The sequence below is a fragment of the Cyprinodon tularosa genome, unplaced genomic scaffold (assembly GCF_016077235.1).
Source record: "Cyprinodon tularosa strain WSP-4 unplaced genomic scaffold, ASM1607723v1 ctg12, whole genome shotgun sequence".
NCBI classification, from domain to species: domain Eukaryota; kingdom Metazoa; phylum Chordata; class Actinopteri; order Cyprinodontiformes; family Cyprinodontidae; genus Cyprinodon; species Cyprinodon tularosa.
In genome coordinates this window covers 462,924-477,956 of record NW_024038003.1, presented here as the reverse complement: position 1 = coordinate 477,956, position 15,033 = coordinate 462,924, and the positions used below count along the sequence as shown (strand labels likewise).

Here is a 15,033-nt window from a genome sequence, read left to right as displayed (position 1 = left end):
TCTCTGTGAATCTTCAGGTTTGGCTCAGAGGGTCGGCTCGGCAGGTTAGCTCTTCCTGAGCTTACACAGAGGAGGCACAGGTTTCCTGGAAAACAGAAACAAGGATTAGAATCCGAGCTGGATTCAAAAGTCATCAAAATACTCTGAGGATCAAGGCTTAAGCGCTGACCAACTGGAACAACACTGCGGCGTTGAGGCAAGGTCTGAAGACAGCTTAAGTAGTGGATCCTCTGATGATCTTGAAGAGCTGCAGCTGTGCAGGAGGCTCCCTCAGAGGATCCACGGCGGACTCTGCTGGAGAAAGGTGGAATTTCTCCAGCTCCCAACAGTACCCCCCCCCACAACGACCGCCCCTTGGCGGTCCGGAAGAGGTTGATGGGCAGGAACGCTCATACTCCTCGATAAGGGCTGGATCGAGGATGTACGAGCCTGGAACCCACTGGCGATCCTCCGGTCCGTAGCCCTCCCAGTCGACGAGGTACTGCCATCCGCGACCTCGTCGACGGGAGTCCACGATGCGACGAACCGTGAAGGCCGGATGTCCATCGACCTCCAGGGCGGGTGGTGGAGAGTCGGACGGTGGGCACAGAGGACTCGAGGAAACAGGCTTGATCTGGGACACGTGGAAGGTGGGGTGGATCCGGAGGGACTGAGGTAATTGGAGACGGACAGCTGAAGGGTTGATGACTCGAGTGATCCTGTAGGGTCCGATGAATCTAGGGGAGAGTTTTCGAGACATCCCCTTGAGGGGGATGTCTCGAGTGGACAGCCATACCTCCTGGCCTACGGCGTACTCGGGGGCGGTACGTCTCCAGGAGTCGGCGAAGCGCTTAGTCGCTTCTGATGACTGGTTGAGAGTGGCGATGGTTTCCCTCCAGATCCTTTGGCAACGGCGGATGTGATGGTTGACGGACTGCACCGAAATCTCTCTCTCGTCTGCGGGAAGAAGAGGTGGTTGATAGCCGAGACTGACCTGAAATGGGGATTGTCCCGTGGATGCGGATCTGAGGGAGTTATGGGCGTATTCTATCCATGGCAGAAATTGGCTCCAATCCACGGGGTTGTTAGATGTGAGGCAGCGAAGGGTGGATTCCAATTGCTGATTCATGCGTTCAGTCTGACCATTCGATTGGGGGTGGTAACCAGAGGTGAGAGAGGGTTTGCAGCCGAGAGCAGAACAGAATGCCTTCCAGACCTGGGAGATGAACTGCGGGCCTCTGTCCGAGAGGATCTCTTGGGGAATGCCGTGTAACCGGAAAACATGCTTGATGAGAAGCTGGGCAGTCTGGAAGGCCGTGGGAAGTTTTCTGAGGGGAATAAGGTGGCAGGACTTCGAGAAGCGGTCAACAAAAGTAAATATGGTAGACATACCTCGAGAGACAGGGAGACCGGTGACGAAATCAATGGCGATATGGGACCAGGGACGCGAGGGAACAGGAAGTGGTTGAAGCAGGCCAGAATGAGGTTGGTGTGAGGCTTTGTTACGGGCACATGTGGGGCAAGCCAACACATACTCCTTTACGTCCCTGTGGAGAGTGGGCCACCAGAAGCGTCTGGAGATGAGAGCTACTGTTCTACTGACTCCTGGATGAGCAGAGAATTTGGCGGCATGCATCCACTGGATAAGACGGGACCTGACAGAAGATGGAACATATGTACGATTAGATGGACCGTTACCTGGATCGGGTTCAGTGGCCAGGGCTGAGTTGATGAGGTCAGTTATCTCCCAGTTGACCACTCCCACTGTACATGAAGCCGGAAGGACAGGTTCAGGTGTCTCGGGATGATCGACGGAGTAGAGACGAGAGAGAGAATCGGGCTTCACGTTCTTGGATCCGGGTCTGTAGGAGATGATTAGATTGAACCGAGAAAAGAAGATTGACCATCTGGATTGGCGAGGATTAGCTTGTTTTGTTGACTGGATATAAGCCAGGTTCTTGTGGTCTGTCCATACAAGAACCGGGTGCTCAGCTCCCTCCAGCCAATGCCTCCATTCCTCCAGTGCCAGTTTTATGGCCAGGAGTTCTCGGTCACCCACATCATAATTCTGCTCAGCGGAAGAAAGCCTACGGGAGAAGAAAGCACAGGGGTGTATCTTCTGATCAGAGTCTAGTCTCTGGGAAAGGACTGCTCCAACACCGGAATCTGAAGCATCCACCTCTAGGATAAATTGCTTAGCTGGATCAGGTTGTATGAGGACTGGTGCTCTGGAAAACAATGACTTAAATTTTTCGAATGCTGCTTGAGCCTCGGGAGTCCACTGAAAACTGCGTTTGACAGAGGTCAGAGAAGTTAAAGGAAGGGCGGTCTGGCTGTAGTTTCTGATAAACCGACGATAGAAGTTAGCAAAACCCAAAAACCTTTGTAGTTGTTTGCGGTTCTCTGGAACTGGCCAGTCTTAATCTTGTCCTCAGATGGTTTAACCTGGCCGCCCTCGAGCACAAACCCCAAAAAGGTGACTGATGGTTGATGAAATTCGCACTTCTCGGCTTTCACGAACAGCTTATTCTCCAGCAGTCTCTGTAAAACAAGACGGACATGTCTTTTATGTTCATCGAGGTCCTTGGAGTAAATGAGAATGTCATCAATGTACACAAAAACAAATACGTTGAGAAAGTCTCTTAGAACATCGTTAACGAGGGCCTGGAAGCAGGCTGGAGCGTTGGTTAGACCAAAGGGCATAACCAGATATTCGAATTGGCCCAAGGGTGTTTTGAAGGCAGTTTTCCACTCGTCGCCTTCACGGATCCTAAGGAGATGATAAGCGTTTCTTAGATCCAATTTAGAAAATACAGTAGCCCCCTGTACGGGCTCAAAAGCAGAGGCGAGAAGAGGCAGTGGGTATTTGTTTTTAATAGTGATCTGGTTCAAACCTCGATAGTCAATACAAGGTCTCAGGGAACCATCCTTCTTTCCCACGAAGAAGAACCCGGCGCCCAATGGGGAAGATGAAGGGCGAATTATTCCAGCAGCTAGTGATTCGTTGATGTACTTTTCCATTGTTTCTCTCTCGGGCTTAGAAATGTTATACAATCTACTGCTAGGTAAAGGAGCACCAGGTAGAAGTTCAATGGCACAATCGCATGGTCTGTGTGGAGGTAGTGACGTCGCACTGACCTTACTGAAGACAGGGGCTAAGTCATGGTACTCAGAGGGAACTGAAGAAAGGTCAGGAGAGTCCATCTCCCCCCCACCTCTAGGAGACCCCACCAAGGGGGCAGCTGAACGAAGGCATGTTTCGTGGCATGAGATGGACCATGATTCCAGGTGACGTTTAGCCCAGTTAATGTGAGGATTATGCCTCTCCAACCATTCGAAACCGAGCACCAGCGGGGAACATGCAGAGGGAAAAACAAAAAATGTTATCGTCTCTCGGTGGTTACCTGACAGAAGTAGCTCGAGGGGCTGAGTTTGATGGGTAACTTGATGGAGTCTTCTTCCGTCAATAGCGGATACTCTGAGAGGCTGAGTCAGAGGAATAGTTTCAATTTGGAGTTGCTGGACGAGGTTAGAATCGATTAGGTTACATTCACAGCCTGAGTCGATGAATGCAGAGAAAGAGAGGCTCTGGTTAGCACAGAAAAGTGTGGCAGGCAGCAACAGTCGAGGAGATTTCTTAGTGTTTATTTGGCCCGCCAGACTCCTCAGATCCTCTGGCGGGCCCAGGCTTTTGATTTAGCCGGGCAGGAAGCAATGAAGTGTCCACTCTCACCACAGTGGATACATAGTTTGCTTAGAATACGCCTTTGTCTCTCCTCTGGAGTGAGCCTGGTGTGTCCCACCTGCATGGGTTCGACATCCCTTTCACCCGAATGAGAGGCCTGAACAGGCAACGGTAGAGACTGGGGCTTAGGCCTCTGAATGGGCAGCTGCTCTGTAGAGGGAGAACAAACAGTCACGTTATGTGAGGCAGAAGAAAGTGTACCCTGCTTCTTAGAACTGTTTCTGGCTCGAATTCTATTATCTAATCTGATGGAGAGGCGAATTAAATCTTCGAGGGTAGCAGGTTCGTCGAGGGTTGCGAGTTCATCTTTAATGTGCTCGTTTAATGCCATGAAAAAGGCTCCCTTTAAGGCGCTCTGGTTCCATCCGGAAGCTGCCGCTTTAACCCGGAAGTTAATGGAAAATTCAGCCACCGAAGAGTTTCCCTGTTTAAGGTTGAAAAGAGCTCTAGAATCAATAGTTTGGTCAGTTTCTTGATTGAAAACCTGGGTAAATTCAGAGATGAAATCAGAGTAGTAGCAGTTTAAGCTATCGTCAGCGGCAAATCTTGCCTGAGCCCATTCCAAGGCTCTTCCTGTTAACTGCGAGAGAATGAAAGTTATCTTCTTGTGATCCGTGGAAAAACAGCCAGGGGAGTTCTGAAAAATCAACCGACATTGAAATAAAAATCCTTTGCAATCTTTCATGTTACCGGAAAATCTTTCTGGGAGACTAGGACGGAACTCTGATGACGTCACTGCAGGTGACCTCGGAGGTGGAACTGGACCCGGATATGGTTGTGGTACAGCATTAGCGCTGTTCAGATAATTAGCGCAGCTCTGTAGCATCTGGTTATGAATGTCAACTAGACGGTATAACTCACGGAGCGTTTGGGTTTGTCCCTGAATTTGGGCATCCTGCTCCTCCAGTCGACGGGTGAGGTGATCTGCTGGGCCTAGAGTTTGGCCGCAGTGTTCTGTCATGATGGGTTCACTAAAGGCGACCCAAGAATGCAGAACACCACTGACGGACACAAGGATGAAAGTTTAACAGTTTATTTGTACACAAACACTTAGAATATACTGGTTCAGGTTCGGGGTCTGGATTCTGGTTCACCGGAGTCTGCGTGAGAGACAGTTCAGTTAGCGTTGCTAACAGAGGTTTGATTTCCTGAAGTTTTACTGATTGTACCTTGAGGGTTCTTGAGGTTAACTTTGGGAGAGTCTCTGTTGGTACTGGAGAAGAGTTCATCAGCAGAGTCCGTTGCTGCTTCAGCGTCTCACGTCTAATTTGAACAGACCTTGGTTTTGGGTTTCCCAGCTCTAGTCCAGAGCTGCTTGGAGGTTCTCTGTGAATCTTCAGGTTTGGCTCAGAGGGTCGGCTCGGCAGGTTAGCTCTTCCTGAGCTTACACAGAGGAGGCACAGGTTTCCTGGAAAACAGAAACAAGGATTAGAATCCGAGCTGGATTCAAAAGTCATCCAAATACTCTGAGGATCAAGGCTTAAGCGCTGACCAACTGGAACAACACTGCGGCGTTGAGGCAAGGTCTGAAGAAAGCTTAAGTAGTGGATCTTCTGATGATCTTGACGAGCTGTAGCTGTGCAGGAGGCTCCCTCAGAGGATCCACGGCGGACTCTGCTGGAGAAAGGTGGAATTTCTCCAGCTCCCAACAAATATCCCCTTTTTTATTTGTTGTTTTTATTCTATTCTGTTTTACTTTGATTTGTAATTCAAATAGACAGTCAATATTTGTCTGTTTTTATTTTGTTAGTCAAATAGAAGAATATTTTTTGTCCAGAGGGACCCTCCTGAATCGGTCAGTCTCAGCTGGGTCCTTCTTGGTTGTAGGTTTATGACTATCGAGCTCCTTTGTTGTTTCAGTCATGATTACATGATTTGGACAGCTTACATGATGCATTGAAAAAATGTGATAAAATGTTAGTCAGATCAAATGTTATAGTTAAATTCTAATCAGAATATTAAGGTTTGATTCGTTTTCAAAGAAAAATGTATTAATGTTGCTTGAATTTATCCAGTATTGCATCTACAAGCTTTGCTACTTTTAATTTCAGTGGCTTACCCTGTCATTTTTAAAACTGTGGTTTGGTTGACAAGTACAGAAACAGCAAAAAATTGTTTTATAAATGTATTTCATTTTTTTTTGGCAACTGTGAGTTACAGATTTCTGAATAGATAAAAAATGTATATCACTTATAAAACCAGTATAAAATTGTAACAAAGGTACTTGAGTTTATTTTTTGCTACCATTTGGTTCAGGAATTGCTTTTAGCAGGACGCTCATGAAATTTTTTTTGTTTTGTTTTGTTTTTCAATTTTAAGATGCTTTTGAGAATGCAATAACCAATGAAATGTAAAATAAATAAGGACTATTTTAAATCCATAATTTCAGTTTAGCATTAGTTGTAGTTTTATACAGCTGCTATTTCACAGGGGAAATAGGAAGATTGTTTGATGAATTTGTAGTTAAATACACTCAATGGAATTTGCATTTGATTTAAGAAACCTCTTAGGGCCTTTATGTATTACAATATAATGCTGTTTCTTATTGTTTTCATTTTTATTTTGCTTCCTGTGTTTTATTTTTGATGTAATAGATTTCTTTGTAAGGTCTAAGCATCTTTAGTGTGTTGACAATATTTCTGATTATCACTGGATGCTCTGTTAGATTTATAATTATTTGTTACACAGATATACTTGAGCAGATGAAATGCAGACAGAAATGCTCAAATGTTTTCAGTTTTCTGTTTTGAAATCTAATTTATCAGATGCAACCAAAGTCTGATTATCCTAAATGTTCCATCACATTTTGAGGCATCTAAATAGGATATAATAGGATACAGAAAATGTTGATTTAAAAAATGAGAATGGAAAAAAGTGTTAAAACTTACATAATTTCACATGAATAAAATCAGTAAATGAGATATGGCTGCTTCCTTCTTTTAAATTTGTTTATTTTATTTTAAGTAGTCAAATAACCAATGTTTAAATTATTTATTTTGGTAATTGCCATGAAACACCTTTTATCAGAGTTGCCATTAAAGCACGACTAAAGCGTTATCCTCATTCTAATCAGATAAAATAATTACCTTGATATAAACCACTGAGATCCAAAATTGCTTGCACAACTTCACCGACGTCCAAGGTGCATGAAGACGGTCAATGAACTGGTGCGGGAAAAACTTCAGCAACACTTAATGTAAACCATCCTTAGTATATTACATTAATGATAAACATGAGGCCATCTCTGTGTTGATCACCTTTAGAATGAAGATTTTTTGACATTCCTAAAAGCCAACATTTAGGAATCTGAAAGCTTGACTTGAAATGTCAAAAGGATAAAATAAAATAAGCTTTTCTGACTACTTGGCGTCTCATAGATTGGTCTATGGGTTTGGTCCAGACTTTATTTCAAATGACCCCAAAGAGGAAATGAATTTGAGGCTTAAACTCTCTTTCTTACCAAAGACTTGGTTACAAAATTTTATGCAAAACATAAAATATGTAAATCAGGTCCTACATAAAAAACAACCACTGAAGTCTGGTTCATTGTTGTTAAAGCCTGACTGAAATACAGAGATGCCTCTCTTTTGTCTGCTACAGCTACATTTTTGGTCTCTTTATCTTAATAATAATAACTGAACTTTATTGATCTCACATTGAGGAAATTTACCTCTTCATTTAACCCATCCCCTTGGGAATGCCATTGTGCGGCACACGGGGAGCAGAGTGGGGTTACAGGTTTTGCTCAGGAACCCAGAGAGCAGGTTATGGGGACTGAACTGCACAAGCGCAACCCACTAGCCCAACACTTCCCTAACCTGTATTGTTTTTTGTGCAATCTGACTGCACTTAGTTCACAGACAGGAAACTGATTAGATATTAGTGTTTCTAACCAACTGGATGCTCCAAAATTATCATCAGCAGATCTCTTTCTGCAACTATTGCCTAAATTCAACATTACATAAACTAACATGATCATTTCAATAATTAAATGTATGTTTTAACTCTCATGTCGAGTTAGTAAAAGCAAACTACATTGAGCTTTGGGCTCGACTCCAGAACATGTTTCTGGATGGCAGCTGTGAGGGTTTTTTAGTACTCCCATTTTGGCAACAGCTTGTTTATATCTTGATGCTTTTTCTGAACCTCACAGATAAGAAATTAATCCATGTTAATCGGTAAGAGAAAGACAAGCCGGTGAAAGCAGTATCTGATATGACTCAGACAAATAAACACAGATATATAAACTGTTTAACGCTGTCTGTCAATGTACAGAATGAAAAGAATGAGCCTCACCATCCCCTCTTTTTAAATCCTCTCCACCCTAGCCCTATGAATGCACAGCAAAGCCCCCTAAATGCCCCTCATGGGCTCCAGCAGGTAAACAAACCGCGACTTCGGCTCCTGCCCCCTGTGAGTGAATATCTGAGCTGCTCTGAATTCTCCAGCTCTAAATATAAAATCCATGACAGCACAGTCAGGTGTCGTGTACTGAGGACATGTAGCACCCATCAGTGCTGATTTACACAGAGGTATTAGTGAACGGAAAAGAGAAAACAGAAATTTTTATTGTTTACAACTATAGGTAATGAAATGCATCTTTTCAGCAAGCTCTTTAAATGCATAAGGTGTGGGATCTCGTCGAAATTTAGATTTTTTGTTCTATTATAGAAATAATAATATTACAGGGATATTAAATTATATATTACTGTTGCATGATTTTGTAATGTATAATTTTTTTTTTAGAACATTTATCTTTAAAAAGGCAATGTTATTAAATGGGTTAAAAAAATTTGAAAGATGATAATGATGCACATAAATATACCCACATGTGAAGTTTAGATCCACATCTGGATTGTGGATGTAAACTTGATAAATTCCAAATCTGTTGGGATTTATCAAGCTTTATAACCAAGACAATTTTGGTCTGATGATTTAACTTGGATGAGGCATACTGGCTTAAAAATAAATGTGTTTTTATTAAAGGTATAGATGATGATCTTTTATTTTCGAGTGGATCATGTAAATAAATGGTCTTCCTAATTGTCAATCATTCAGGTAATATGTTTACGTAAGACCATCCGTTAGCTATCTTTCTCTGCATATGCGCACTTTAAGCGGTATATTTGTGTTGAGCTACGGTTTCAGACAGTCATTGCAGCTCACCTTTCACAACGCGATTCTTTGAGAATTGCCGCGGGTCGTAAGAGAAAAAGTGTCTATGAAGTGTATGATAAGAAAAGAAAGGCCTCAAAGCATTATGGGATTTGATGTCACAGCTGTCCGTTGTCCCCATAGGCTGCCGCTACCTGACAGCGACGATTAATAACAAGGATGGTGGAGGCAGAGTTACATGACTAACAGGAAGCAACAAGCAATGATTATCTGCCCTAACGGTCAGTTAACTGAGTTTGCTATAAAGTCCAATAAATAGTCCCCGCTCCATATAGTGATTGAGGGATTTAGGGGTTAGGGTGGACGTTCAGGCACAGTAAGCTTGCATGAGCTGAGCTATGAGAACAGCTTCTTTTAAACATCGTGCATGAGAAAAAATGGGCTTGGGCATGCTCTTGCACTTGCATTTTTTTAAAGTAGAGAGGGCGGGTCTTTTAAAAAATTTGCAAAAATCCTCACACAATACCTTTAAGGCTGTCCCAAAATGATATTGAGATTGTAAAGATTGTTTTTATCAGCAAACTGATAAAACACTGCCCTTATATTAATGATTGATAGTTCCGTTGTTAATATATCTATTGTTTTTAATATAACTTCATCAAGTCTTTTCTAACATTCCACATATATTAAAAGTATCAACTGTATGAATCATGCTGATGTTGCATCAGGTCAATATCAGTATTGGTCCTTTCTCAAAGATGTAATAACAGTATTGTATCAGAAATTAAAAAGTTATATCAGTACAAACCTGAATTTTTATCTATTTGTTGTTGCTAATATGGGATAAAGGCTAAACTACCTGACATATCGCTATACTGTTGAAAGCAAATGTTTACACATGCTGATAAGGGCTGGACGATTTAGCCAAAAATCTACATTACGATTATTTTTAACCAATATTGCGATGCAATTTTATTGCGATTTTCCTTTGCACTAAGCACCATCATGTTAATGTTTTATTCCAGGGTTTCATTTTTTTCATGACCTTGAAGACTGCTTTTCCAGAGTCCAGCATTGCAGGACTTTAGTGTAACATTTGAATGAAAAGTTCTTACTTCTGCTATAATGCATAGATCTAGGTGCTAGCTGCGACTCTGTGTTCCCTTCAGTGCGACGGCATACCCATTTTAATCGAGCCAGAAATGTAGTGTCTTACTCTTCTTAAATGTATTGGGACTAAAAAATTGAGTGCCTGTGCAATTTGAAAATTTAATTTTTCGAAATTGCGATTATATAGCAAATGCAATGAATTGCCCAGGCCTAATACTGATTTACAATATGGCTTTTTCTTCCTACATTTAACAAGGCTAAACTATTCGCCCTGTCAGGTCAATCAAGAAATACATATATTCTAAATGCCAGAAAATTGAAGCACATTTTTTTTAAATCAGATTTTAAATCAGTAATGTATGTTTACATACACTAAGATACCAGAGCTTTGAAATTGGGTATATTTAAGGATGACCTTTATTCCTTTATTTAATGTAATTATTTATGTAGCAATGCATAATATTGACAAGCTTACAACAAGGTTCAAAATAGTAATATGCCAGATTTAGCAGATTTATAGGGCAGCATAGCTGGCTGGCTTGTACCCGTTATGGAGCTCTCTAAGCCGCTGTTCTCACGCTGATTCCCCTCTGCTCCTGCCTGTCTCCCCTTACCTCTTTTATCCACATGATTCGTCCCCTTGTTTTGGGCACTCTGACCAAAACTAACATGGACTGTAAGAAGGAGAAAGATGTGAGTCCGCTTAGGAAAAACATAACAAAACAACAACAAAAAACGATACAACCTATGCTGGAATCGTTCCCCTTCATAATGGCCGTTGCCAGTGTAAGTCTAGTTTACATAGATAGTTTTATAAATAGTATTTAATTAGTCTGTGTAGGATTGTATATAGGCCTAACATGCCCCAGTCATATTGTCATGCAATCTCTATAGTCTAGTTTGACTAGTTTGTCAGCTCTGTGCTGCCATAACTCAAAAGATGCCTGCCTCCACAAGTGCAAACCCATTCTATGTAATCATAAAAAGCAATTCCTAATGCCAGGGAAACATAAGATTGAAACTCTCAGTTCATAGGTCATAATAAATAACATACATATAGATAATATATTACATTTATTTCAGTAGATTCCTCTAATTATTACACAAGTGTTTGGCCATAGTGACCATCCTGACAGAGAGAAACCAGTTGAAAGCTTTCTAGGTACCATGATGTGTGGGTGTTTTGCTGCAGGAGCCATGGGACCCATGCACTTCAGAAAACAGATTGTATCAGGAGAAAATATCATAAAATATGGAAACAGTTAAACAAAGTATTAAGAAATCATAAAGGAAATCAAGGTTTGGGTGCAATTGATTGTTCTGATTGGATGATGACCCTAAAAATACAAAATAACTTACAAAGTGGCAATAACGTCAATATTTTAACAGCAGCCACCATGAAGCCAGCAATGGGCCTACAAACCTGACGTGGTGACAACAGTTTGGTTGAGGGCAATGGGACAAAAGCCCAGCAAAATATACTGTGAAATGAAACTAATAAAAACATCACAGAAAAATAATTATTATGATTATTACATTCAAAATTCAAGCATGTAGCACATCAAAGTAATTTAAATGACCCTAGCTGATCTCAATTGGAAAGATTTTGTTTTAATCAAAGCCAGAATGGGAACAAAACAAGGTCATGTTTCTTTCTAGAAATCCAATTCCTCAGACAATTCAACTAGTAGATATCTAATGTGTGTGGATGTTAACAATTACAATCATCCATCATTCCACTTATACAGATTCAATTAGTTTCTTCTTTAGTTGCAAACATACAGTTGCACCTCTGAATTTAATGACACTACTTCTTGTCTTTTATCTGTTGCAGAACATCGAGCTGAAAGTGGAAGTAGAGAGCTTGAAGAAGGAGCTCCAGGAGAAACAGGAACTTCTGGACAAAGCCCTGTAAGTTTACAGATCTCCCTGAATATCCAGGCAAGAAAGCTGCAGCATTAGGATGAGTACATAAACTAACAGATTGTGAGCTGTAGTTCTTGAGACCAAGAATTCTTAATCAGAGATAAAAAAAAAAAAAGTCAGTGGTGGAAATAGGCAAATTAATATTAAGTTTATTGATATTTGCTCTTATGCATTTAGGATAACTCATAATCACTGTAATTAATAGAGCACAACAAGTAATAAATCATATTATAAGCTGCAGTCTTTCTTTTTATCTACGAAAATATATAGGTAAACAGATATTATAGTTAAACAGAGAATTTCACAGTGGACTCTCCAAAATGCAGGAGAAAAAACCCACAGCCTCCTCATCGCATTCTTCTTGCCTCATTGTGGAGCCTGTCGTCATGCTCTCCATTGATCTGCTCATCTTCCTCCTTGATCTGACCTTCAGTCCTGCAAACTTTTATTTAACAGCTGCTGGGCTTTACTTTTTCTACTAGTCAATTTATTTTTTTAGACACACTTTTTAAGCTGTCTAATTCTGTAAATAGATGGCTTTAACGATTCCTATCAGTGGCAGCCAATCAAACATCTTATCGAAACTGTCTCAAAGCTACTTTTGAACTGTAAATGATCTTAAAGATTTTATAGAACATAATAGATTGATTGTCCCTTTCTTTCACAATCAGAAATTTCACACAGCTTATTTTTTTTTTCTTTGCTGTGAGAAATGTAAAGAGGCCTTTTTTCAACCAGCTGACAGGCAGTGTGCAGCAACAGGAACTGAAGGGGCAGCGCTGCATTATTCTGTGTTCCATTGGATCAATGAATCTTATTTAAACCATAGGTACAGTCTGGGAGGATTTTTTTCTTCTTCAGTATTACATTGATAACAGCAACTGGCTTAGTTGACAGGATGAACATGGAGGTCAATTTTAAAGCCATGAATTTTTACTTAAGAGACACAAACAGAACAACAGAAATCAATGAGTTTTGGAAATAGATTGACTGGCCATTGTTTAAATCAGAGAATGCACCATGACATAATATGGAGTTTGCATGCTCGCCCTGTACATTTGTCAGCTACTTTATTTTCTTCGTGTTTAAAAACACGTTAACTAGGTCAATTTAACTTTTGAAATTGTCATTGGGTATAAGTATATGTGTGTCCGAGGTTGTTTGTTTTGTCTGTCTCTTTATTGCCCTGCGATGAAGTGGCAACATGTGCCTCCAGCCCAATGAGGGCTGGAGATACACACCAGAGCCCCACATCCACAACCCTGTAAGGACAGGCAGCTATAGGCGATAAATGGATAGATCCTTAACGAGGGAAATTCATTGGATTTAAAGAATTATGGCTTTAACAGACTTAATTGTGGTTACAACACTAGCTTCTCGATACAACTTGTTATTCTTGAAAAATATTTTAAAGCAGTATAAAGTTGGATAACAAACCACTCTGCAGTGCTAGCATCTTTGTCTCCTATCTATATTTTTGGTCTAAGTTTCTACACAGCATCAGTTATAGCAGTCTCACAGAGCTTAAAGAGATGACTGACCAACCCTTCTTAGGGTCCACTTCACACCAAGGACAGTCTTCCAGGAGACACAGACCACTTAGATTACGTTCAAAATATCCCAGTTATTGGAGCTGCTGCATGTGGCAGATAGAGTTAAAAATGTTTGTAGAGAGCGTCTAGGGCAGGATTCATGGCGACGGCGAGACGGGGTCCATTCTGGGAGCAGGAATTCTGGGATGCAGTTGTTAACTAAGTCATACAGACAAATATAGGAGTTAGGGAAGCTCATACGGACTAATATAAGGTTTATAAGAAATATATCGCTTAAAATCTTCTGGTTTTAATTAAACTGAAACAGGATATGTGGCATTTTTTCTATATAATAATATCAAGGAAATCATTTCAGTGTAAGTTCAGCAGGCCAAAAAAAGAAGCTTTATATCCACACAGTAGTCAGCCCCCATCAGCACCTCCACACCATGCCACCAACATGTCTAATGAAAACAGCCCTCATGATGGCTATGACACCTACTTTATCTCAGCTATAAGTGGATGTTTGTAAGTATACACCAGGGGTCTGCAGCAGACAGAAACATGGTGACATAATATCTTTATTTGGCCCTCTTGATGTCACCATTATGTCCTAAAATTGACCCTTCTGATATTTGCATAGTCCTTTAAACAGTAAGGTGTTAAACTGAAACTTGCAGGTAATATGTAAAAAAATAAACAAGCGGAGGACAAGATGAAGAATCATGAATGCACAGCTCTGTAGAAAATGCTAATCATTAACTGTTGGTAGTTATATAACAACCTGCAGATATACCTGGAAAACCAAAGAGCTGCACCTCAGCTTCAACTGCTGGATGTTTGATGAATAGAATATATGACATAAAGTTTTAAGATTGGCTTTGGAGGCCTAGTTAAATCAAAACAGACAGACAGCAATAGTACTAAGGAGATTCTAGAGTTGATTGTCACTCCCAGAGTCCTGAAGGCCTGTGCATCTCTGTGGGATTCTATTCCACCTGGGTTCAACTTCAGTCTGACCCAAGAAACAGATCTCTTGACTTTTTCCATTTCCAAAGAAACTTAGTTAACAGTCCTCAGTGACTGTAGACCTATTGCCCTGACATCTCACATCATGAAAGTGCTAGACTCTGTAGATCACCTCAGCAAACAAACAAACAGCTATCAGGACCCCCTGCAGTTTGTGCATCACCTTGGTGTTTGTATCATACACTTGATTCAACAAACCCACTGTCATTAAGACAAGGCAGACAGCTCAGTGAGGATAATGTTCTTTGATTTCTCCAGTGCATTTTACACAATTCAGCCTAACTTTGTGAGAAATTTCAGGAGACTCAGGTAGAGGCATCAACAATCTCCTGGATCAAAGACTACCTTACAAACAGACCACTTTTTGTTAGACTGAAGGGTCTGCTGTCTAATCAAGTAATCAGCAGCACAGGAGCATCACAGGGGACGGTACTCTCCATTTACGGTATTTTACTTTGTACACGCCTGACTTCCAGAAGTCTGTTGTGTAGAGTGTGATCTCATCTTCCATCATCAGCTGGGGTAACAAAATCAGAGCAGATGACTTAAAAAAGCTTAGCAAGCTAATAAAGAGGGCCTCCTCTGTTCAATGAACTC

At 41.2% G+C, this 15,033-nt stretch overlaps 1 protein-coding gene across 1 annotated transcript in view; it reads left to right on the top strand.

Annotated features, from left to right (window-relative positions):
• Window positions 1-15,033, top strand: part of LOC119773097 (myomegalin-like) — a 66,142-nt gene that overhangs the window by 19,111 nt on the left and 31,998 nt on the right. The window contains exon 5 of the mRNA XM_038269956.1: window positions 11,784-11,860. Within this exon, the coding sequence (XP_038125884.1) occupies window positions 11,784-11,860 (77 nt within the window). The remainder of the gene's footprint in view (window positions 1-11,783; window positions 11,861-15,033) is intronic.